Source organism: Phoca vitulina, unplaced genomic scaffold (assembly GCF_004348235.1).
Source record: "Phoca vitulina isolate PV1807 unplaced genomic scaffold, GSC_HSeal_1.0 scaffold110, whole genome shotgun sequence".
Lineage (NCBI taxonomy): Eukaryota > Metazoa > Chordata > Mammalia > Carnivora > Phocidae > Phoca > Phoca vitulina.
Window position 1 is genome coordinate 216,022 of NW_022589813.1, and position 23,436 is coordinate 239,457.

Here is a 23,436-nt window from a genome sequence, read left to right on the forward strand (position 1 = left end):
TGTCAAATAAATAAATAAAATATTTAAAAAAAAAAAAAAAAAAAAAGGAAAGAATGTAGGGGAAAGGCTTCTGGACACTTTAGCAATGATTTCTTGGGTATGGCATAAGGCATAGGCAACAAAGAAAAAACAGAAAAACGGGGTTACTAGCAACAAAAGATACTATTAAGAGAGTGAAAAGAATGCACGAAATGGGAAAAAATATCTGCAAATCATATATCTGAAAGGGGTTAACATCCAGAATACAGAGCGAACTCCTAAATCAAACAACAAAACCTCCCCAAACAACCCAATTCAAAAATGGGAAAAAGACTTGAATAGACATTCCGTGTAAGAAGATATTCAAATGATCAAAAGGCACACAAAAAGATGCTCAACAACATTAGTTGTTAGAGAAATGCAAGTCAAAACCACAATGAGATACCACTTCATATCCATTAGGATGGCTACTATATTAAAAAACAAGAAATAACAAATACTAGCGAAGATATAGAGATACTGGAACACTCGTGCACTTTTGGTGGGAATGTAAAGTGGTGCAGGAAAACAGGCTAGTGGTTCCCCCATAAGTTAAACATAGAGTAACACTATGACCCACTATGACTCAGTGCTAAAGGAAGGAAATTCTAATACATGTTACAACATGGATGAACCTTCAAAACATGCTAAGTGAAATTAGCTCGACACAAAGGGAAAAATACCTTTGATTCCACTTACATGAGGTACCCAGAGTAGTCAAATTCACAGAGACAAAAAGTAGAGTAGTGATAAAGAGGCACTAGGGTTAAGGGGCAATGGAGAGTTAGTGTTTAGTGGGTACAGAGCTTATGTTTGGGATGAGTAAGTTCCTGAAATGAACAGTAGTGATGGCTGCACAACACTGTAAACTTAACGTGACTCAATTATACACTTAAAATTGGTTAAAATAACAAGTTTTATGTTTTGTATATTTTACATTAAAAAGGGGGGTTGGGGGGGTAGCTTCATTCTCAGAGTAAAAGTGTCTGAAAACATACTTGCGTAAGGTATTGTTGTTCTGGACTCTCTTCACCTCATCTTCCAGCTGCTGGATCCGTCTCAGGACATACATGTGTTGCTGTAGCAGAACTCCCAGCCAGAGCTCATCCCAGAGAACAGTAACCCTGCGCAGCTCAGCCACAAGCATCTGAACCTGCACGCACAGTACATCCAAATATGCTCGTAGTCTACAAATTCACACACAGCAGTTTTGCAAACACTAGAAACTACAAGCTCCGTGTGTACATTTTTTGTTCATTATTCAATCAGAGAACCTTGATTACTAATTCTGTAAACACAGATTTATAAAACCAATACTGAATGGTAAAGCCAATTTCGATTATTCCAAAAGCCTTTTTGTTCTTCAAATATCATTTCCATGACAGTTTTTATGGGTTTTGTTTTTAGGTTGTTTTTTGGGGGAGAGGGGTATATAATAAAAATTGTTTAAAAACATACGAATTGTGTTTTGTACCTGTAACACCATAGTTGGGTTTGCAGAGGACAGCTTATCTACGATTTTGCTGTAGCAATCCTGCATCATGGCTTGGTCCTCATTTAATCCACTTTTAGGCTCATCCTTATTGCTATCCTGAGAAGCAGGAGGGCTTCCTCCCTCACATTCAGAAACCAGCAACTCTTCTCCTTGAATATTGCCAAGCAAAGTTGGAATTGCAGAGGAAAACTTATTTCCTATAAGAAAATGGAAGAATTAGGGTACACTTTGGATTTTCTCCTATGCACATATGTCGAGTTAAGGAAAACATTGGTAATCTATTTGACTCCAGCCCTCACTTAACTAATTTGCCTTCCATGCGTTAAATTAACCAAAGATCATGGACATTCTGCCTTTTCACAAGGTAAGCTTTTATATTTATTAATATTATAAGCAAATGGAAGATAAATGAAAAAAATGAGTCTCAACAGAGTTTTCTCGCAGCCAGAGTCTAGAGCTTGGTTTCATCCTTATCTACTATTTACTCAGCTACTTTACTCAGCTATTTACTCATTCTACTATTTACTCAGCTCATCAGTGAACCTGAGAGCATGGACTCAATTTCTCTAAGCCTAAATGGGTTACTGTGAGACTGAGGAGCATGTGTAAAATACATCCCCTCGTGCTGGACACAGCAGTTACTACCTCAATAAACAATAATTATTATTACTGAAAACACCACAAACTCCAACAACTCTGTAATAGAAAGCTGAAAAAAATTTACCTAACAGACATTATCTGCAAAATAATTTATACTTAAAGTAGCAGTATTTTAATATTCCATACCTGAAGCCTGCGATTCAGTACTAAGTGATATGGTACCCACTATTGCAGGGTACAATATGAGATGCGGGGAATCTTGAGCCACTCGGCAGAGAAGGTTACAAATACTTTGGCGCACATATACTTCAGGATGGTTTAAGCGTGAGAAAAGCTGTGGGATAATTCCTTCAGGATAAGAAGAAAGAAGGATACTTTAAAGTTATTAAAAACTGTCAACATAGTAGATGCAAAAGCATAAAACCTCATGTGTGTCAGAATCAGTTTTAAGGGCCTCAAATTTCTCCCTGTGTTAACAAAGAACCTAACAATAGTTCTTGCTTTGCAAGTTTGGTTAGAGCTATAATCAAAATGCAGAGCAATTCAACAATGTTCTGGCAAAATGTATTTTCTATGAATGCCTGTAAAAGACAGACAGAGATAATTTTTAACAAAGGGCATACAAAAATTTTTGAAACTTGTTTTCACCACTGTCTCCAAAATTCATTTTGTATCCATAAAGGTCCTGCCTGTCACCCTTCTAGTTCTCTGAAAGGTGAGAGAGAAGAGTATGTCACATGCAGTTCATGGTGTCCTATTAACTAATGTAGGTATTCTGTAACACATTAAAATAATAAACATAAAGAAACTACTATGCTTGTTTATTGTCTTATATATCCTACCCAGAAATAATTTTTCCTGAAACATTTTATTTAGACCATTACCTCTCCATGGAGCAGTAGGTGTTGTCTCCAAGCCATGTTCCAGATACTGCCTAAGCTCGCCAGCATGTTTGACGAGCAGTCTGAGCAAGCGCAGTGTGGCCATCACAATCACATCATCAGTACTCTGCTCTGCTCTGTGACTCAAATGTAGCCTAGGGTCATCTTCATCTAAAGGAATCTAAGGGGGAAAGGTGAAAGGCAGAAATAAGAACACCGTTTTCGTCTGCTAGGAAAGAAATGTCAAGTACATTTTCTTAGAACTGAACACCGTGCTACCCACCTGACCAGCATTGAGTTTAAGGAAAGTAAAATATGCGCTGCAAGACAGCTTGTACAGGCTGAAGATTCTATCTACAACCTTTCTCCACACTTTAATAACTCCTTCTGTTGCACTTTCATCAAGTTCTGAAAGCCACGGGCAACTTGAGATTAACTGACGCCAGATAACATCAACCATGTCATCTTCCTCATTATCTTCACTTTCTGTTATCTGAAGCGTTATATCTTCATCCTGAAGAAAATTGGGGCATAAAATGCTATATTTTTAACACAAACAGAAAAGGGGGGTGGTACATGATTTTCCTATCCTACGAAAGCATCTTTCTCATTTATGAAAAATTACTTCACATTTAGTTTCATACATGCTAAATCAAATTCATTATGCTCCTCTATGATGTATTTACTGATGTAGCTAATGAAGGATATAAGACCTTTTTTTTTGGTAGTTTAAATGCTTCTAAGTTATAGTAAATATTCTGCTTGCAGAACATTAAATGTAATCTGTTCAAGTTTGAGGCTTGAATGTATACAGAATTCACTCACAACAGACTTTCCTCTCTTTATAGTAATGGGCACATACATAACGCCAGCTCTGGCAGACATGATACATGCTGGTCTAGAGCAAGATGAGTCAGTACAGTTTAGCCTATGAAATAAAATCCGAACTTTTAAAGTCTATCTAAAAACTCAATAGCTCTAACATTCTAGAATTAATAGAACTCTGAGCTGAGAGAGAATAAATCCTACAGCTCATTTAGTCTACTAGTTTTCAACTCTGGCTATGAATTAGAATCACGGAGTAAGCTTAAATACATACACCCACTTCCCACTCAGAGTATCTGGGGTGGTTTTCAGGCACTGGTGTACTTTGAAAGGCCACAAGCTAGTGTTAAGAACCTAATTTCTGATCAAAACAACAATTAAAAGAGAAATTTAATTCACATAAAACAAACTTCACCTATTGTAACAGGACCTTAAGGAAATGATTTCTCAAGATTACATTCTCCTTAGAGAAGTATCATTAACTCACTTTCATCTTAAAACTCCAAAGTTTTCATTTGTAACAGTAACTGCCTAAACCCCATTCAAATTTTAATCAAGTATACATGGATCAACCTCTTCAAAATCAATGAATTAAAACAGTGATCTTGACACCAGTTCTCCCAAAGACCATATGATGTTTCCCTTGCCTGAATCCCCGCTGGGCGACACACAGCCTGTCCAAGAATACCATATATTCTCTCTTTTTCTTCTTCAGTTATAGTGTCTGGAAGCAGATTCTGAACTTCAGATTTTTCTCTAGGCAGCAGACGAACACCTTCTCCCTGACTATAAAAATAAACAAGTCACTGGTTCCAGCTACCAAAACTTGTCAGCAGACATTTCAAATCTCTATCCTGTAATGCAGTAAATAAATTACACATTTCAACATACATACCTGGCATTATCAACCACCTTTCTGCCCCACCTATAAGCCCAACTAGCCAATGCTGCCCAGGATTTGGCTACTTCAGGTGCCTGTACTGAAGATAGGTGATACAACTGTCCCAAAATGAAGTCAGGTTCTCCAACTCCAATATGCACTGCCATAATGGACGAAAAAAAATATATATATATGAAAGGACTCAGCAATATTACATTCATAAATTTCAAATAGCATTCCTACCAACATTTTAGGGATGTATTTTCTGTAAGGTACTACTAAGTTCAGAATACTACAGTAAAATTTGATCAAAGAACACATTTTTACTATGCTTTTGAAATCAATTGAAATTGATTGAACTCAATCACTCAGCTTCACAAGTCAGCTTCAATTATCACCCTGTGAACCGCATAAATCTCTCTCATGACAACACAGGTGTCACAAGTGTTGTACAATGTCTTGAATTCTAGATATGACTGGCTCTTTCCTCACGATTAGGCTAAGCTTGAACATTCTGGCAAAAATAATATATAGGTGATCAGTATACAATCTCATTCAGTCAAAAAATTCATGAGGTAAATATCTTTATTCACACCTGCTATAATGCCATTTGCCAAGATTTATAATAATCACAGGACACATCCCTTATGAATATCAAGACTATAAATTACATAGATTATAATTATTTTATAAGACCAACCTAAGTAATTAAAATCCTTGGCTTCATTACAACAAAAATGAAAGTATATTCTCATCAGCAAAGAGGTTAACTATCTCCCACTCTGTAAAACCTGGACAGAACAGACACTCCAACATTGAATGAACTACCCTATTTATCAAGTACCTTTCTATTACTAGCACTAGTGTCAGAACGTGAAACTTTCATCTCCTAGAGCTTTTGTGCTTTAGGAGCCAAGGAGACCACAGGCAACTATCGTGTATCTTTCTTGCTCCTTCCAGCGTGAGGTGGAATTTAGGTATCTGGAGCAGGACCTTCTTGCCGGCAAAAACATCCAAGTCCATAAAAGCACTGTGGCTTGGGAAGGCCAGAAGTCAGCAGAGTTAGGTGACTTCCACAGTGGCATTAAATACTAAAGAAATGTGTTTTAGTTACTTCCAGATGGTATAGTATACTAAATTTCCATGCAAACAATTTTTGCAGCAAGTTACAGCCAGCTTAACATTGTAAACTTTAAAACCAGTGGAGAAATAACTTCTAAAATTGGTATTTTAAAGCTAGTAAAATAAAGAAAGCCTACCTGTAGATTCGCTCTCAATCCGAGGATACTCTTCTTCCATTGTATTAACAGATGGCAGTTCTATTAAAGCAAGTATGTTTTTAGACAGAGTAGAAAGACCTGTGAAGTTCTGCTGTTGCTGAGCTCTGTAAACCTGTTTCAGCTGCCCTGAAATTTCTTTCCATTCTGCCTGGATCCATTTAGCCAGTGTCAGAATTGACTTGGCAACTGCATATTCAGCTTTGGCAGACTTGCAGAAAGATATGGCACAAGAACTTAACATTTCCATTGCATGTGTTGACTGGCCTATAGAAAACCAAAAACCAGCCCTTAGAAGCCTTATATGCAAGTGATTAACAGTATTTCAGGGTAAAGTAACAATGTAAATTCGGTGGTAATCAATGATCTCTAGGTACATTTCTTACTTTGATACACTATAACAAAATTACCGCCCTAAAAGCACCAAATTACAAAGGTAAGTCAATTACAGGTAATTTATTGTTCAAGATGCAAATATTCTGCCACAGCTGAAAAAAAAATCAGCTTTTCTAATATTGCCTTACAGCATACACATTTTCATACACGATTTTCATTTTAATCAGACATTAACCACAGTTCATTTTACTAACCTGCTGTATATAGCAATTTGGTTTTTTCAATGTCAAGTTCAGGTCCCCATTTTTCATCCACTTGACCTTGAGTTGATAGTTTTTTAAAATGCTGGACTAAATCCTGTGCAGTAGTAGTCTTTCCCAGCTGAACCTCACTACACTGTGCCAGCAGTCTTGTTGCAAGTGAAACATTCCCTCGTTTTCTAGCAAATTTTGCTGCTGTTAGACCTAATTCCATGAGATGGCTTCTAATTGGAACTGTTTGTTCTGGAGAAAAGAAAACGTTTCATTAGTCCTTGATTGGTCTAGCCCAGACTGCACAGACACATGGCCAAAAATTCTTCCCCAGCCATTTTCCCTTCCCTACCAACTCCCTAAATAAAGGTAACTCATTTTTCATTATCTTTAAATCCCTAGCAGCTAGCACAGTGCTTGGCATACAATAAACAGTACATGTTTGTTAAAAAATAAATGTAAGCGAATGATGAAGCAAAGTAAAAATCATTCACTACAAGAAATTAGCTTTTCAGTTTCTAGATCTTTTTAGTAAAGAGCCTAGGCCAAAGGGTGGGGAAAGAAAATAAAGCCAGACACTCTCTCTCTTGTTGTGTTAAGTACCCTCTGCCCTTCTATCATGCCATTCTCTCTTGGTTCACTCCTACCTTTCTGAAGAATCCTCAGTCTCCTTCTCATCCACTACCTATCCATTAAAACTGGTGTTCCTCAGGGTCGGTCCTAGGCTCTCTACTCTTCTTACTCTGCATATTCTCCCTGGACAATATCATCTGCTCCTGTAGCTTCAATTACCACATAAATGCTGATTACTCTTCAATCTTTATCTCTAGCCAGATCTGACATCTGAGTCCCACCTGCTTACCAGTCACCTATACTCAGGTATTTAAAGGGCACTTTTAACCTGTGTCAAGTGGAATCCATTTTCTATCACCCTCCAAACCTTCTACTTCCTTCGCCTGTTATTCCTTTCTCAAGGAAAGGCATATGATCAACCTGGCTACCTGAGCAGGTGCCTGCCAGTCATTTTAAGACTCTACTTGCAGCCCATATATCGTATCTATTTTTTTCTATCCCTACTGCCACTACCTTGGTTACCTTTAGCAGGAACTTCAGCCTAACTGGTCCCTCTGCCCCCAGTCTTATCCTCTTCTAGTCCATTCTCCAACTGGCAAATGAAATATCTCACACAAAGGTAAATATGAACACTTAAACTTCCCTTGATGGCTTCCCACCACCCCTCTGACAAAACCCCAACTCCTGAATTTGCCTTGAAAGGCACTGATGTCTTGCATTTCAATCCAATCTTCAATCTCCTTCAGCTCCCTCTCCTCCCACTCTCCCTTAGGCAAACTGTCACCTAAGAATCTTTCATTAATGCTGCTGGCCTTCACATATTTTTTTCCAACCAGTCTACTGCCTTCCATCTCATCCCTACCTCCCTTAAGTATCAGCTTAAATGTTACTTCCTCCCCAAATCCTGTTCTGACTGATCCCTAGGATTAAATCTGTGCCCTTGTTGCATGTTCTTTAGCACCATGTACAAGCACTTCCACTCAGCACACCATACTGCTGTCCCTTGTTTGAGGTTTTCCCTGCTAGACTTTAGAATCACTGTGGTCCCTGGAATGCAGAAAACAAGCTTGTCTTGTTCACCGTTACATCCCAACTTGGAGCACAATACCTGGCACAAAGCACACACTTCATAAGCACTTGCTGAAGAAGGAAAAAAAGTGAGGAGGAGTGGAGTTCTGTCTCCAACTATAACTGCTGGGTTACTGACTTTTTATTCCCAATTTTAAAACTTGTTCAATAAGGGAAGGATGAGAAAGAAGATGATATCTGTAGTCCTATTATATGCCATGCTCTGTGCTATTTCCTGTAATCCTTATAAGAATCTCCTGAGCAGGGGCGCCTGGGTGGCTCAGTCGTTAAGTGTCTGCCTTCGGCTCAGGTCATGAATCCAGGGTCCTGGGATCGAGCCCTATATCAGGCTCCCTGCTCAGCAGGAAGCCTGCTTCTCCCTCTCCCACTCTCCCTGCTTGTGTTCCTGCTTTCACTATCTCTCTGTCAAATAAATAAAATCTTTAAAAAAAAAAAAAAAAAGAATCTCCTGAGCAAGTAAATACCCATGACTGAAGAGGAAAGTGACTCAGAAGTTTAATGGCTTGCCCTAGGTCCTTCCACTTGCAAATGCTGGGCTAAGGATCCAACCCAAGTGTATATGGCAAGGAAGGTCCAGGTGAGTCAGTTCCCAGCAATCACTCTGCAATCCAAGTCCATACCCCAGCAAAACCTTACTTGAAATTTAATACACAAATGTATTCAGTAACCTTAGCTACCACATTTTCAACTAAACTTCTACAGAATTCTGGCAACTTTTCAATTTTTAAGCAATAAAGTAAACTGCTAGCATCCCTTTAACATGACAGACAGTTCTTTCTTAAAAATGAGACCTACTAAAAAAAAATAAAAATTTTTTAAAAATTTAAAAATGAGACCTACTTAAAAAAAAGAGAGACCTACTAATATATATACAAGTACTCCTTCTCTATTCACTTGGAGTGTTTAAAACTTAACATTCACAGTACGTTGTATCTGACAAAGAATTTGTATCCAGAACAAATAAACAAGTCTATGACTTGATTAAAAATGGGCAGGATTTGAACACTTAACAAAGTAAGATATACAATGGGCACTATGCAAATGAAAAGATGCTCAATCTCATTAATCACCAGGAAAATGCAAATAAAACAATGAGGTACTATTATACACTGGTGCCAGTGACTAAAATTAAAGACCAGCACTACCAAGGATGAAGATGCCAGAAGAAATGTACACTTTCTAGAAAATGTCAAACATTTTTAACATTAAACTATATGACCCAACAATTTGACTCATAGGCATTTACTCAAGAAAAACACAAATATATGTCCACCCAGAGACCTGTACATGAATTTCATAGCAGTTTTATACATAGTAGTCCAAATTTTAAAATAAACAACTCCAATATCCACCAAAAGACCCAGAGATAAATTATGGTATACCCATAGAATGGGCAGTACTCAACAACAGGAAGGATCACAGTACTACTGCACAAAACATAGGGGAACCTTAAAAATAAAATGCTGAACGAGAGAAGCCAGACACAAGAGAGCTGTAGGATTCCATTTATATAAAACTTTAGTAAAGACATGTTTAATCTGGGGCACCTGGGTGGCTCAGTCGTTAAGCGTCTGCCTTTGGCTCAGGTCATGATCCCAGGGTCCTGGGATGGAGCCCCGCATCGGGCTCCCTGCTCAGGGGGAGACTGCTTCTCCCTCTCCCACTGCCCCTGCTTGTGTCCCCTCTCTCACTGTGTCTCTCTCTGTCAAATAAATATATAAAATCTTTAAAAAAAAACAAAACAAAAAGACATGTCTAATCTACAGTGATAGAAGACAAATCAGCAGTTGTCCAGGACACGACAGATGGGAGAGGTGACTGGGAAGAGGCATAAGGAAACTTTATGGAGTTAGATCCACGTTTTGTATCTTAATTGTATTGGTGCTTACACTGGTGAAGATGTGTCAAAACTCATGGAATTGTACACTTAAAATGTGTAAGTTATATCTCAATCAAAGCTATTAAAAAACCAACCTAATTACCTTTTATTTTCTCCAACAACTGACTCTGGTACATGGTATATCTTAATGCCTGCATCCATGGCCTCACATCATGCTGTTTACATGAACGCAGAGCTTCACTGAAGAGTGGAATAAGACAATCCTGCCAGGGAAAAACCAAAACTACTTAATGTAAATAGCCTCTTATATGTTCGTAGGTTGAGGTAAGCTGCAGCCCCATAAGCCAACTACTCCAGGCTCATCTAATTAAACTCTCCACTTTCTTCACTATCTTCTGATCACAAGAGGAAAGACACTGTAAGAGCAAAATCTTTGTTTTGGGGGAAAAAAAAATTTCCAATTTATCAATATACTGAATAAAGCACACTTTTATAAAAAATAAACACAGCATATTTACTATAAAGTTGAATTACAGAGAAACATAAAACTATTGGCTTTATAAGCAGATTCTCATAGACTATAATTCCCTTGGGAAGGGCCCATCTTTGGTTAAACTTTACCCTATCTGGAAGAGATGAGGTGTCTTCATTATTATTATTAACTTTTTTTTTTTTAAGTAAGCTCTTCGCCCAACATGGGGCTTGAACTCACAACCCTGAGATCAGGAGCTGCATGCTCTACCAACTGAGCCAGCCAGGTGCCCAAGAGAGTCTTTGTTTTAATCAAATCTAAAATTTGTAACACCCATCAATGGAAAACATATTTATATACACCAACCCTTCTTCCAAAAAAAAAAAGAAAAAAATTAAGCAATTAGCCATCCTTGAAATGATATTATCTTAGGTTCCTCCATCTGCCTCACACACTTCTCAAATGAAAATGTGCCTGAAAATGACATTTTAGATTTCTGGGTTTACTAGCTTGTCCAACAAATGCTACTTTAAAAAGTCAAAAAAATCTTGGGGCGCCTGGGTGGCTCAGTCACTTGGGTATCTGACTCTTGGTTTTGGCTCAGGTCATGATCTCAAAGGTGTGGGACTGAGACCTAAGCTGGGCTCCAGGCTCAGCGGGAAGTCTGCTTGAGATTCTCTCCCTCTGCCCCTTCTCCACGCTCGCTCTCTCTAATAAATAAATCTTAAAAAAAAAATTTTTTTTTTCTACACAAATGCCTATTAATGTTCAGAAGAACATCCTGATAAGGATACACACATACACACCTCTGTTGAAAGTCTGTTAGAAACTGTGTTCTCCAAAGCAGAAGAGCAATACAGCTGTAAGGTACTTAGAACTGGCAGAGACTGTGAAACTGTTAAAGTAGAAAGTCTCAGTGGTCCAATAGCTATGCGGGAGGTTTGCTTCAAGTACTTTACCACATTTCTGAAACAAAATATTCACTGTCAATTAATAAATGAGATTTTCCAACCTGGTAATCACTGAAGGGATAAGGTGGTTTGGTAAGATGCTACTATAGTGGCATCCAAAGAGGAGGAAGGAAGAGGAGCTGCCTGCCCTTTAGTAAAATTACATAAGCAAGTCAAGACATGCTTCTGGGGATTTCTACAGTTTAGTTTCAACCTCTATATATGTTGCCAAGTGGCATTCTTGTGTCATATGACTTCTACAACTAAAATGAAGCTATCATGACTAACATTGTAGTGATCACGTAATCGACTCCTCCCCAAAGTACATACATTTACCATATGGTATACATAGTGCACACCAACCTCTTTAGGATTAAACTTACTCAGTTATGGACTGCCACTTCTGATCTTGTTCTATATGGTTTAAAGCGGTTGCCAGACAAACAGAACTTCTCAACAACTGAACTTCAATGGATTTCTGAAGTTCCCTTGGATCCGGACTTAACATATTAGGAAGCAGTTTTTTCATATCTACAGAAGTTAAATAAATTCCATGAAGTTAATTTGCTTTAATGTGTTAAGAGTGATAAGATATTTTGACCGTATTAAAAAGTTATCACCAATGAAAACATTCTTTCATATTTAAATTCAGGTAGCTGAACACTATGATTAAGCATTTCTGATAGCTATGTAAAAAATATAGTCCACATTCAAATTATATCTCAGACCTGCCTCAAAACAGCTGATTTCCAAAGTTCCAAAATCAGTAAATCAACCTACTACATTTAAAATAGGGCAAATCTAGCCCTACTTTGCAAACCTTACTGAATCTAGCAACTCAATACTAACACACAAACTACTCACCATACTAACGTTAGTGTAATATTTTACACAATGTTCAGTTGTGGTAAGAAAGTTAATGAACCACAGTAAAAGGTCAAGAAAAATATTTAGCTTAAAGACTACTTACACTTTTTCAAACGTGGCTAGATAAATCTCAGAGTCTTACAATAGCCTTTTTTTAGTTTAATTTTACTTACATTGTTTTTATTTGCCAAATCAAACATAAGTAAAACAGACCTAAAGATGTTCCTTCACATATGATTCTGCTCCAAAATAAATGTACAAAAACTTCCAGATTTTCCAGTAAAATACTAAGCCAAACATCTTGAGCAACTTGTCTATAAAATACTTAATTCTAAGATTATTATTTCAAATACCTATTTTCTCTTTTGATCCTCCAGCAAGTAGATTGATATTTTCTCCTGGTAACAATTCTAATTGCTCAGTACACTCAACAAATTCTCCAGATTCAAAACTGCTTAGTGATCTGTAATTAAAATACCAGTTAGCTTGTATTACACTTATCCAGCCTGTGGGATCATTCAAAAAAAGTAGAACAAATTCTAGAAAAACACAGCACAGTTACACAGCATTCTCTTGATGAGGTTCCTTCTATGTAGGCCATCATTTTTTATTTCTATTTTGAAGATGTGACTACCGATTTAATTAGCACTAAAATCAGAGTGGCAAACCAGAAAGCCACAGCTATAGTAGTCATTCACAGTTTAGCATACTCACCCCTCCATGTTTCCTTCCTCTTTTTGTAGCCTGTTATCTTCGGGGGCCCATCCAACAAACTGACAGATCTCTGCAGGGCAATGCCAACATCTGATTCTCCCCAAACTACCTCTAAATTCGCTACATGGCCCCATTCCCCACCTAAAGCCCAGGCCCCTGGGGGGCTCCTGTTCTATTATCTTAGCCTTCCATCTCATCCCACCTTTCACTGCTGGCCTCCCTCCCGCTCTCCCTTCTCCAACGTGTTTCACAGAAGCTGTTTCTCTTTTTTTTTTTTTTTTTTTAAAGATTTTATTTATTTATTTGACAGAGCACGAGAGAGGGAACACAAGCTCCAGGGGGAGTAGGAGAGGGAGAAGCAGGCTTCCCGCTGAGCAGGGAGCCCGATGTGGGGCTGGATCCCAGGACCCTGGGATCATGACCTGAGCCGAAGGCAGACGCTTAACAACTGAGCCACCCAGGCACCCCGCTGTTTCTCTTATTTAAAAGAATTCTTCCTTTCCATCTCCTTATGTCATCTGAATTCTTCCTTTCCATCTCCTTATGCCTCTGAAACTCCTTTAGTCATGTAGCATCAATGCTAGGACGAGAGGCCTTCTAGCTCCCTACCTACTGGCTGCTACTTTCAGAACACTCACTCTGTTCCCATTCCTACTATAGCTGCTTTCCAACCAAGACGACGACTCGGTTTCTTAATCTCTCTCTTTTCCATTAATCCACTCTTCTTTTCCTGTCCCTCTCACTGTGTCCCCTCCCTTACAACGCAGCCTGAATCCAGCACTAGAAATGTAACATCAATGACTGCATCTGCCTCCCCCTTATAAGCTCCAAGCCCGGACCAAGGCAACCATGCGCTTCTCATGTGAGCCGCAACTGATGAACTGTTGAGGTTTGGTAACAACACCCTTATCATTCCTGCCACTACAGGGTCTGACTCCTCTCCAGTGGCAGGTTCCCTGTGTCCCCACTAGGCTCTACAATGCCCTCACACTCTCAGCTAATGACTGACTCCTCAAAACACACACACACACACACACACACACACACACAGCCCCACAGGCTTTCATTTCCTCTACTCTTACTCTTAATCCACCATCTACCCACTCCCAAAACTCTGTCCATATTCAACTACTTTCCTTGGGTGCAAAAAAGGGGGGTCCTTTTTTCCAGTTAATCCTTCAATCAATGTTCTTTATCCTGTTTCTTCAACCTCTGCTTTCTAGTCACTCCTTCCCCTGAGCTTAAAAGAACACTTAATCTCTCCAATACTTCAATACACAACATTCTCCTCCAGCCACAGCTTCCTCTCCTTGACTTCATGAAGAACTCACTACCCAAGTAACCTTTAGAGCTTTTGATTTCCAAGTTTCTTCACTACTCAATAGTATTCAGCCTGGCTGCTTCTCCTTCTCTCTCTCTCTCTCTCTCTCTCCCCAAAGCTCTTCTTGCGTGCAGTCTCTGGAACTCCTAACAAGGCAGACTACCCCAGTCTGGTTCTCCTACATCTCGGAACTCTTCCTTCCTCAGTGTCTTTGTGTTTTTTATCAATGGCTTCATCTCCCCTCCCTTAACAAAGATGCTTGTAAGGATTCTGTCCTTGGCCTTGGCCCTCTTTACTTTTCACTCACCCATCCCCAGGGCTTTATCTGTAACTGGGTAGCTTACAAAGGTTCTGGAGTACATAGGAGTTTGAAAAGAGGGTTTTTTACTGTCACCTACATGCAAATGATCCCCAAATCATTCTCTAGCTTAGACTTTTCTCCTTTGCTCCAAATCCAATTCTTAATTGCTTATTAAACAATCTCCTCTGCATGTTTCATTTGCACCTTAAACACACCTCATTGTTCTGTGTGCTCCTACTTCAATTAGTGTCTGTTTCTCCCTCTACCTCTGTCCCACAGGTTAGTAGTCTACATGCCACCACCCTTGCCATCAATCCACCTAGTCTCTTCACAACACAGCAGAGTGAACCACTAAGTCAGATCAGGACATGCCTCTCCTGTTCAAATCTCACCTAAGATTTTCTCTCTCATTAGGAGTCAAAGTCCTTCTCACAGTTCCCTCCTACTCTCTACCCTTATCTCTTATTATTCACTCTGCTTCAACCAGAGTGGCCTCCAGGGTATTTCCAGAACTCTCAAAGCACATAATTCTTCCATCAGACCGGTTTCCTCAAGTCTTTGCTCAAATGTCATGCTGATGGCATTCCCAACCTTGTCTGTTTGTCTGTCTGTCTGTGTCTCCTCTAGAAGGGAGCTCCTCAAGGGTCAGAATTCGTGTTTCACGAAATGTTGTACCCCACTGACTGGCATACAGTACACGCTCAATGGAGAAATTACCCATTAACACATTTACTTTTTAGAAGCTGGGCTTCTCGATGGGAAGGACAGCTAATGACCTGTGTCCAAGCCACTTACGGGTATACAGATTTTGAATTAAGGGAATATTTTGCAGGGTTTTTTAAATTTAAGTATTTATTTATTTAAGTAATCTCTACACCCAATGTGGGACTCGAACTCATGACCCCAAGATCCAGAGTCGCATGCTCTACCAACTGAGACAGCCAGGCGCCCCCAGTACATACATTTTAAATTAAGGTATTAATAAATACACAGAGGAACAACAAGAAAGGGAATTTAATTTACAAATGTTCATAAACTGCGCTCCTTAGAATATTTTCAATCAATTCAAACCTACTTTAGAAACAGTCATCAAATATGACCCTTTCTAAAGCAGTAACAAATTTCTCTTTATATTTATTTTGTAAGCTCTAAGAATTAATACCGAATGACTGTTTCAACAGTGACAAGACTGTTTTCCCACTGCATGAATACCTTCCTCACCTCTAATGTTGGTTTCTCATTGTAGTCATTTTCAAACAGCAATATTATTAGAACTTCAAATATCTTGCAATAGTAGGTATGACCAATTTGAATATTTTTCTGTCGTAGAGGAAGACTTTAAAGCTACTGAAAATTTATTTAAATGACCAAAGTCCTTACTTTATGTAGTTGAAATCAGCCTTCAGGTTGAGAGAAGTGCTGCTGGTACTCTTCTTCAAGTCGTGGATCGCATTCTGCCACTCCTGTACAGCAGCCCAATCAGCAATGGAAACGTAGCACTCACACGCTTTATTTCCCAAATAATTTATAACCTCAGGGGAAGAGTCAGTTGGCTTAGACAACACAGTTTTTCTGGATTCACCTGAGTGAATGTATTTTATAGAACAGAGAGATCCAGGGCAGTTATAAATATTTTAAAGAGCACAGAAATCTAAAAATACACAGTAAGATCGTCAGTACAAACTATCTGACTACAGCTTTTTATTTAAATTCCAGATGCTCACCGTTCAGAGAATGTTTGGGGCTGGCACTGTTACGCCCAGCGTTGGCCAACGTGAGAACAGATTTCTCAAAGCTGGAGATGCAGCAATCGATACCTGTCATGGCGCACAAGTGCTCCTGGTACTCCACAGAGGCCTTTTCAAACCTTTAATGCAAATTCAAACAGTCGCTATTTTTAATTATCCACAGAATTCACTTCCAAAGAAAAACAAACAAAAAATTAATCACTCAACAAATTGAGCAGGGAAATAAATAAACCGAGTGGAGACAATGAGTTAATTATTTTGTGTGGGGTTGGGGTGCACAAAATTTTATTTTTTTCCTCACAACAAATGAAAATAAATTCAAAAAAAAAAAAAGGGAGGAGCGACTGCGTGGCGCAGTTGGTTGGGCATCTGGACTCCTGGTTTCGGCTCAGGTCATGATCTCAAGCCCTGCACCAGGCGTCTCACTCAATGTGGAGTCTCTTCAGACTTTCACCCTCTCCCTCTGTCCTTCCCTACTGTGCACATATCTCTCTCTCAAATAAATAAATAAACAGAATCTTAAAAGAAAAAAAAAGGCATTATACAGTAACAGAAGGGGCGCCTGGGTGGTTGTCAGTTAAGTGGTTAAGAGTCTGCCTTTGGCTCAGGTCATCATCTCAGGGTCCCAGGATCAAGTCCCGCATCAGGCTCCCTGCTCAGCAGGGAGTCTGCATCTCTCTCTCTCCCTCTGCCCCTTCCCACCTCTCATTCTCTCCTTCTCACTCTCTTTCTCTCAGATAAATAAATAAAATCTTAGGGAAAACCCACAAAGGTATCCTTCACTTTAAAAAAATATGTAACAGAAAATACTGGTAAGTATCTGATTTCAATGTACACAAAGGCTAAGAAGAAGAAGAAATTTTTAAGAAGAACTCATAAAGTAACAGATACTAATGACATAATTTGAAACTTTTAAGTACCAAAAACACCATAAATATTAAAAACAAATTACAAATCAAGAAATTAGATAGCATCAACAATCTCGCTGTATAATAAAATAAAATCTCACAGATCAATACAGGAAAAAATGAGAGCCCATAAAGACATAATCTACATTTTTAAAAATCACAAATGATCAACAGAACATATGGGGAAAGTCCTACTATTAATCATTAATAAACAAATGTAAATTAAAACTATCTTCACTGATGATGATGGCAGGGCTGTTTTTCAGAGACCCTCAGTACAAAGGTGAAGGGAAGGGGTTATTATTCTATTGTTAAGGATTAAACTGGAAACAGTTTTCTGTATAGTAACTTAGCAAAAGAATGTACCATAAGCCTTATGGTCTATAGCCTTTCTTCTAGTAAATCAACTTGAAGGAATGAATTCAAAGAAAATAAACACAACTATAAGCTATAGTTTAAAGAATTAAGTACCATGGTACATTAAGATTAGTAAAAAACATAAAAAAAAACCTTACCTTCCAATAAAATTAACACTGTAGAATATTTAACATGGGAAAAATATTTTTTAAAATACTGCTGAGTGGCAAAAGCAAAATGAGGTAACCAGCAAAAACACAGTGATTTCTGGGAAAAGACTGTATATGAAAGAAAAAAGAACTAAAATGGCATGTACACCAAAACTAACAGTTTTCACTGGCAGATGGAATTATGAGCAGTTCTTTATTTCCTACATTTTCCAGATTTGGTAAAACTGACAAAAATATACACAGACTATTATGGTTCATGTTCATTTACCTAGCGAAATCAAGTAAGTTTAAATGTTGAGTGCACAGGGCTAATGAGCAAGTACTCTAGTTTGTACCAGACTCTGAAATGAAGGTTATCAACTACGGATCAAGTTCAAAAATATATAAAACAAGTATGGGGCGCCTGGTAGCTCAGTTGGCTAAGCGTCTAACTCTTGATTTAGGCTGAAGTCATGATCTCAGGGTCATGGGATCAATCCCCACATCAGCCTCTGTGCCAGGCATGGAGCTCCCTTGAAATTCTCTCTCTCCCTCTCCCTCTGTCCCTTTTCCCTGCTCCCTATCAAGAGAGACAGAAAGATGGAAAGAAATACGGGAAGAAAGACAGAAAGAGAAGGAGAGAAGGAAGGAAGGAAGGAAGGAAGGAAGGAAGGAAGGAAGGGAGAAAGAAATTAATTTACAAAACAATGGGCAGATCTTACTTTAAGGAAGATTTCTTACTAATCCATAAATAAGAAAGGCATCTAAGTTTTGCTGCTACTTAAAGAACAGACTAAAGATGACTCCTAGTAAAGTGACTTATAGCAAGTTTCAATTGCTGAAACTGAACAAAGCTGTTTTAACATTTAACTACAATGTTAGCCAGGAATACAGAGGATTTTTTTTTTTTTTAAGATTTTATTTATTTATTTGACAGAGAGAGACACAGCAAGAGAGGGAACACAAGCAGGGGGAGTGGGAGAGGGAGAGCTGAAGGCAGACGCTTAATGACTGAGCCACCCAGGCGCCCCAGGAATAGAGGATTTAAATGTAAAGACAACCTATCACCTATTTCCTTCCTTCCAACTTACCTCCCTTCAGCCTGCTGGGCCACTGAATTAATCCAGAGAAGATTCTTTCCAACAATGGAAGATGACCAGACAGCAATTCCCTGTATAGCTTCAGGACAATGAAGCTCACACAGCGCTTCTACCACCATCATGATGGTTACTTCCAATTCATTCCCCTGAGAGTTCATTCAGAAAAATTAATCATAGATCTCAATACCATTAAAATTTAAGTATCTACTAAATTTACAACTACTGATCACAATCTAAGCCCATTTAAAGGCAAATGTATTTAACAGTTATTTTTACAACAATGGTATTATATTATTAGATTAGAATTCTTGAAAATTTACGTATAATGTATCTACAAAACGTAACAACCTTAACAACACATGGGTGTCAATCTTTACAAACTAAGTTACCCAAACATTTAAACTGTGGTATCTATACGAGTAACATATGAAATAATTATACAGCAAAAATCAAATATAAATAACCATGAATTAAAAGATTAATTTTATGTCTGAATACTGCTTATTGATATTATATCTAATTAATAAGCATTTGCAGGGCGCCTGGGTGGCTCAGTCATTAAGCGTCTGCCTTCGGCTTACATCATGATCCCAGGGTCCTGGGATCAAGCCCCCATCAGGCTCCCTGCTCAGCGGGAAGCCTGCTTCTCCCTCTCCCACTCCCCCTGCTTGTATTCCCTCTCTCACTGTCTCTGTCAAATAAATCTTTAAAAATAAATAAACATTTGTTATTTTTGGATTCCACTTACTGAACCCATCTATAAGCCAGCACTTTCCCCATGTAACATTATATGTACCTTTGCATACATTATAAATTATATACACATTCCTATATATTATACAATTCTTAAAAATTATGATGAGAATTTTCTTCTACAAATTTCTAAGAATTACCTTTAAAGTTCCAACCTTAAACATAAGTAATACATATTTTGACATGTTCTAAGTACAAAATATGAATAGGTGACTTTGGAAGTTCTTGCTTTTACAAAATATTGAATCAAAACCTTTGAAATATAAGTTTTGAATGAATAGAAATTTTAACTTATTTCATCCATAGATTAAATCACAATAAAGGAATTAAACTCAAATTTTTCTAATTAACAGATTTAAAATTAACTCCAAATACACTTTACCTGAGATAGATTTGTCTTCATTTCTGTAAGCAAGTCAAAGCCGTGTCTCACGGTCACAGCAGGCTGGCCTGCCAACAACCCAACCCTCATGATGGAAAGTCGGATCCGCGTCAGCCAGTCTTGGCAAGTCTGGCGATTAGTATAAAAAAAAGTCCTAATGACCTTTAGAATAAAGAAAAAGAAGAGCTCAGAATTGGCTAAGATTCTAGGTATAGATGTCTCAAATACACAAGAGTATGGTGATTTCAGCTCTACACGCACTGCCAGGCTTGCCCATGACAATGCTACAAAGCAACACTCAGCCCACTGAAACCAACCTTGGGAGGTGATGTTAATGCATTAGCACACCCCTCGTATGCATTATACATTAACTTCTCCAAATTTTCCAGATACTGCAGAAGAAGAACAAGTCTAAGCTGGTTGCTACTGTGGCCTTCATCATTGTCTGCAGTTGTCCACTGACTAACATCTTGATCGGGATTTAATGTGTGAGCTGCAAGACTTCTAATGATACCTTAAAGCAAAGACAACATTCCAAATTTAAAAGAAATCTTTAAAGATTCTAGAAGGTGGAGATAATTTCACAAAATCACATTTATCAAGCATCCTCTGTACATCCATCATTTAAAAACAAAATTCCCAACATGAAAGATCTCTTATTTTAGGGGAAAAAAATGTTTTCTCTACACAAATCCCCTAGTTTTTGAACAGAAGTAGATAACCATGTTGTTGTCAACATGATTACTCGATGAAAGTTTATTCTAACAAATAGTACCTGAAAGACTGTCAGAGTATTAAAGATAAACAAAGCGTATACTCTCAAATTTTTGTTTTAACAAAGGTAAGAAGTCCATTCTTTCTTACTATAAGAAGGGTTTGAAAGTATTTATATCACAAAGTTTGAAAAAGCACAAAGAGCTGATTACCTTCAATGGTCTGGAAGGTATCCTGAGCTCTGCCCAATGGGGTTCTCAACTTAGAGAGGACAGTGAACTGTGCTGCCTCCCAAATAGCCCACTGCCAAAGGATAGCATCTGTCTTTAGAAGATTTCGGGGAATTGTTGATTGGTCACGCTTATCCAGTCTCTGGCAGCTATAGAACAATCTTTCTAACCAATTGTCCTTCCTGGGAAAAGCAGTTTCATATTTAACAGACAATGACAACTTCATTAAAAAAAAAAAAAAAATTGCCACAGGAATAGGAGTAGGGGACTACAATTTTTCCTACCTCAAAAAGGCAAACCCTTTAACACTGAGAAGCATTATATCCCTATCTTTCACTGTGAGGTCTTTTACAGTTAAAACCAGGATGGGGTATGGTGTGGATGGCTTATTAGGGGTAAATGGCTTATGACACTTCAGCTATCAGGATAAAACATTCATTGCAACTAAGCATCTACAGAATGTCTATGTCCCTAGGCCTGTCTCCAAAGCATTCATGACTAGGTCAGAACCGTTAACTGTCAACATATTTCAATCTCAAAACCCATTTTTGTTTCTTCAGATATTATCTTCAAAGCAATTCTTCTTACTGCCGAAAACAAAAATAACCCATTTGAGAAGATACCACTTTCTATTCTGCCACTCCGGACATATTTTCTCCTCAAAATGGGAATAGGGTCAAGATATTCAAGAATATTTAAGTTACTTTCGCACATGAAGGAGTCAAAGAAAATCTTACCCTGTTCTGTGAGAATTCCCATACAAAATAAAACTAATAACATCAGAGAAATCTTGTGGATGGAATGTGTTACTTGGTGCTTTGCTCATGTGACTTCTTAATGCTAAAGAAATTTCTTGAATTTCTGTGTGACTGTTATTGCTGGAGAAAGAAAATAAAGTCACTGTTACACAAAATGTTTTAGTTAAAAGGTTACTTCATACTGTAAATGGGCTATTTCCTTGCTAACTAAATGTAGGAATGAAAAAATAAAACTGAGACTTCAAAATAGAGATGTTACAACTTGAAAATTAACTTAATCAAAAACAATAAAGATTACACTTGAATTTTTCAAATAACTGTACTAAGAAACACATTTTGGCATGTGTTATATATTATATAAATTATTATATATAGGGGCGCCTGAGTGGCTCAGTCGTTGGGCGTCTGCCTTCAGCTCAGGTCATGATCCCAGGGTCCTGGGATCCAGCCCCACATCAGGCTCTCTGCTCAGCGGGAAGCCTGCTTCTCCCTCTCCCACTCCCCCTGCCTGTGTTCCCTCTCTCGCTGTCTCTCTCTGTCAAATAAATAAATAAAATCTTTTTTTAAAAAAATTACTATATATATTATATAAATTATTCAGTACTTATTATCATGAGCTTCTAAGTTTATAAAAAATATTAAACTTTGTTACTTTCTTCTAGACCTGCACAATTTGATCCTCTGGCATCTCTTCAGTCACTGAGAGGTGCCATATGAGACGTGACATTAATTCACTATTAGGCAATTTGTCTCTTCCTAAAGGACTACTAGACAGTCAAAACAGTGGGATGCTTTTGTTCCAACACAACTGTTATACCTCAAAACAACATCTAAAGGAATTGACTTCAACAGCTTTCCAAACGCTTGTCGAATACGAGTTCCACTATGGACAAGTTGAACACGGCAAACATCAACACACCTACAAAAAGATGAAACAGATAATATGAGTGTGGCAACAACTTTAAGTTATTAGGACTAGGGTGAGATAATAGGATCTTCAGTCCATACCTCTGTAAAAGATCGTCTGGCAAAGAAGAAGACAAAGCATGTAGACTGCTGCACGCTTGCAGACAGATATTCACATCTTCAACAAGAGCTATTAGAAATTAAAAGACACTTTCAACTTGCCAAAAGAAATTATATGCCAGCATGTCGTAACTTCCCAAACCCATTCACTCATTCAACTAACAGTTAAGTGCCTCCCAGGGACGAGGCCCTGCTCCTGCCTAGGACCCTTGCTGGTAGAAACGTTTGGGAAAATCACACATTCAACAAAACCCAACATCACGAGCCTTCACCTCAACCATTTTCTGAAAGAAATTTAGAAGTACATGGAATGTAAAAACATTCACATAAGCTTAAAAATGTGACAATCACTTAAAAACAAATTACGTATTAAGAATAACTTAAGACAGGGGTGCCTGAGTGGCTCAGTTGTTAAGCGTCTGCCTTCAGCTCAGGTCCTGGATTGAGTCCCACATCGGGCTCCCCGCTCAGGCCTGCTTCTCCCTCTCCCACTCCCACTCCCCCTACTTGTGTTCCCTCTCTCGCTGTCTCTCTCTCTGCCAAATAAATAAAATCTTAAAAAAAAAAAAAATAAGTTAAGACAGATTATGCATCTGCCACTAAGATAGGAATTATACATTT

General features: G+C 38.2%; 1 protein-coding gene across 3 annotated transcripts in view; it reads right to left on the reverse strand.

Annotated features, from left to right (window-relative positions):
- Window positions 1–23,436, reverse strand: part of LOC116628048 (serine/threonine-protein kinase SMG1) — a 104,695-nt gene that overhangs the window by 31,225 nt on the left and 50,034 nt on the right. For all 3 annotated transcript variants that reach the window (XM_032398096.1, XM_032398095.1, XM_032398097.1), the window contains 22 exons: window positions 22,798–22,885; window positions 22,607–22,708; window positions 21,769–21,909; window positions 21,014–21,213; window positions 20,405–20,601; window positions 20,088–20,249; window positions 18,944–19,098; window positions 16,415–16,557; window positions 16,071–16,272; window positions 12,708–12,817; window positions 11,871–12,018; window positions 11,344–11,503; window positions 10,208–10,328; window positions 6,567–6,815; window positions 5,959–6,243; window positions 4,715–4,859; window positions 4,467–4,605; window positions 3,278–3,508; window positions 2,998–3,175; window positions 2,300–2,461; window positions 1,493–1,710; window positions 1,017–1,171 (listed from right to left, as the gene is read on the reverse strand). In XM_032398096.1, the coding sequence (XP_032253987.1) occupies window positions 1,017–1,171; window positions 1,493–1,710; window positions 2,300–2,461; window positions 2,998–3,175; window positions 3,278–3,508; window positions 4,467–4,605; window positions 4,715–4,859; window positions 5,959–6,243; window positions 6,567–6,815; window positions 10,208–10,328; window positions 11,344–11,503; window positions 11,871–12,018; window positions 12,708–12,817; window positions 16,071–16,272; window positions 16,415–16,557; window positions 18,944–19,098; window positions 20,088–20,249; window positions 20,405–20,601; window positions 21,014–21,213; window positions 21,769–21,909; window positions 22,607–22,708; window positions 22,798–22,885 (3,691 nt within the window). The remainder of the gene's footprint in view (window positions 1–1,016; window positions 1,172–1,492; window positions 1,711–2,299; window positions 2,462–2,997; window positions 3,176–3,277; window positions 3,509–4,466; window positions 4,606–4,714; window positions 4,860–5,958; window positions 6,244–6,566; window positions 6,816–10,207; window positions 10,329–11,343; window positions 11,504–11,870; window positions 12,019–12,707; window positions 12,818–16,070; window positions 16,273–16,414; window positions 16,558–18,943; window positions 19,099–20,087; window positions 20,250–20,404; window positions 20,602–21,013; window positions 21,214–21,768; window positions 21,910–22,606; window positions 22,709–22,797; window positions 22,886–23,436) is intronic.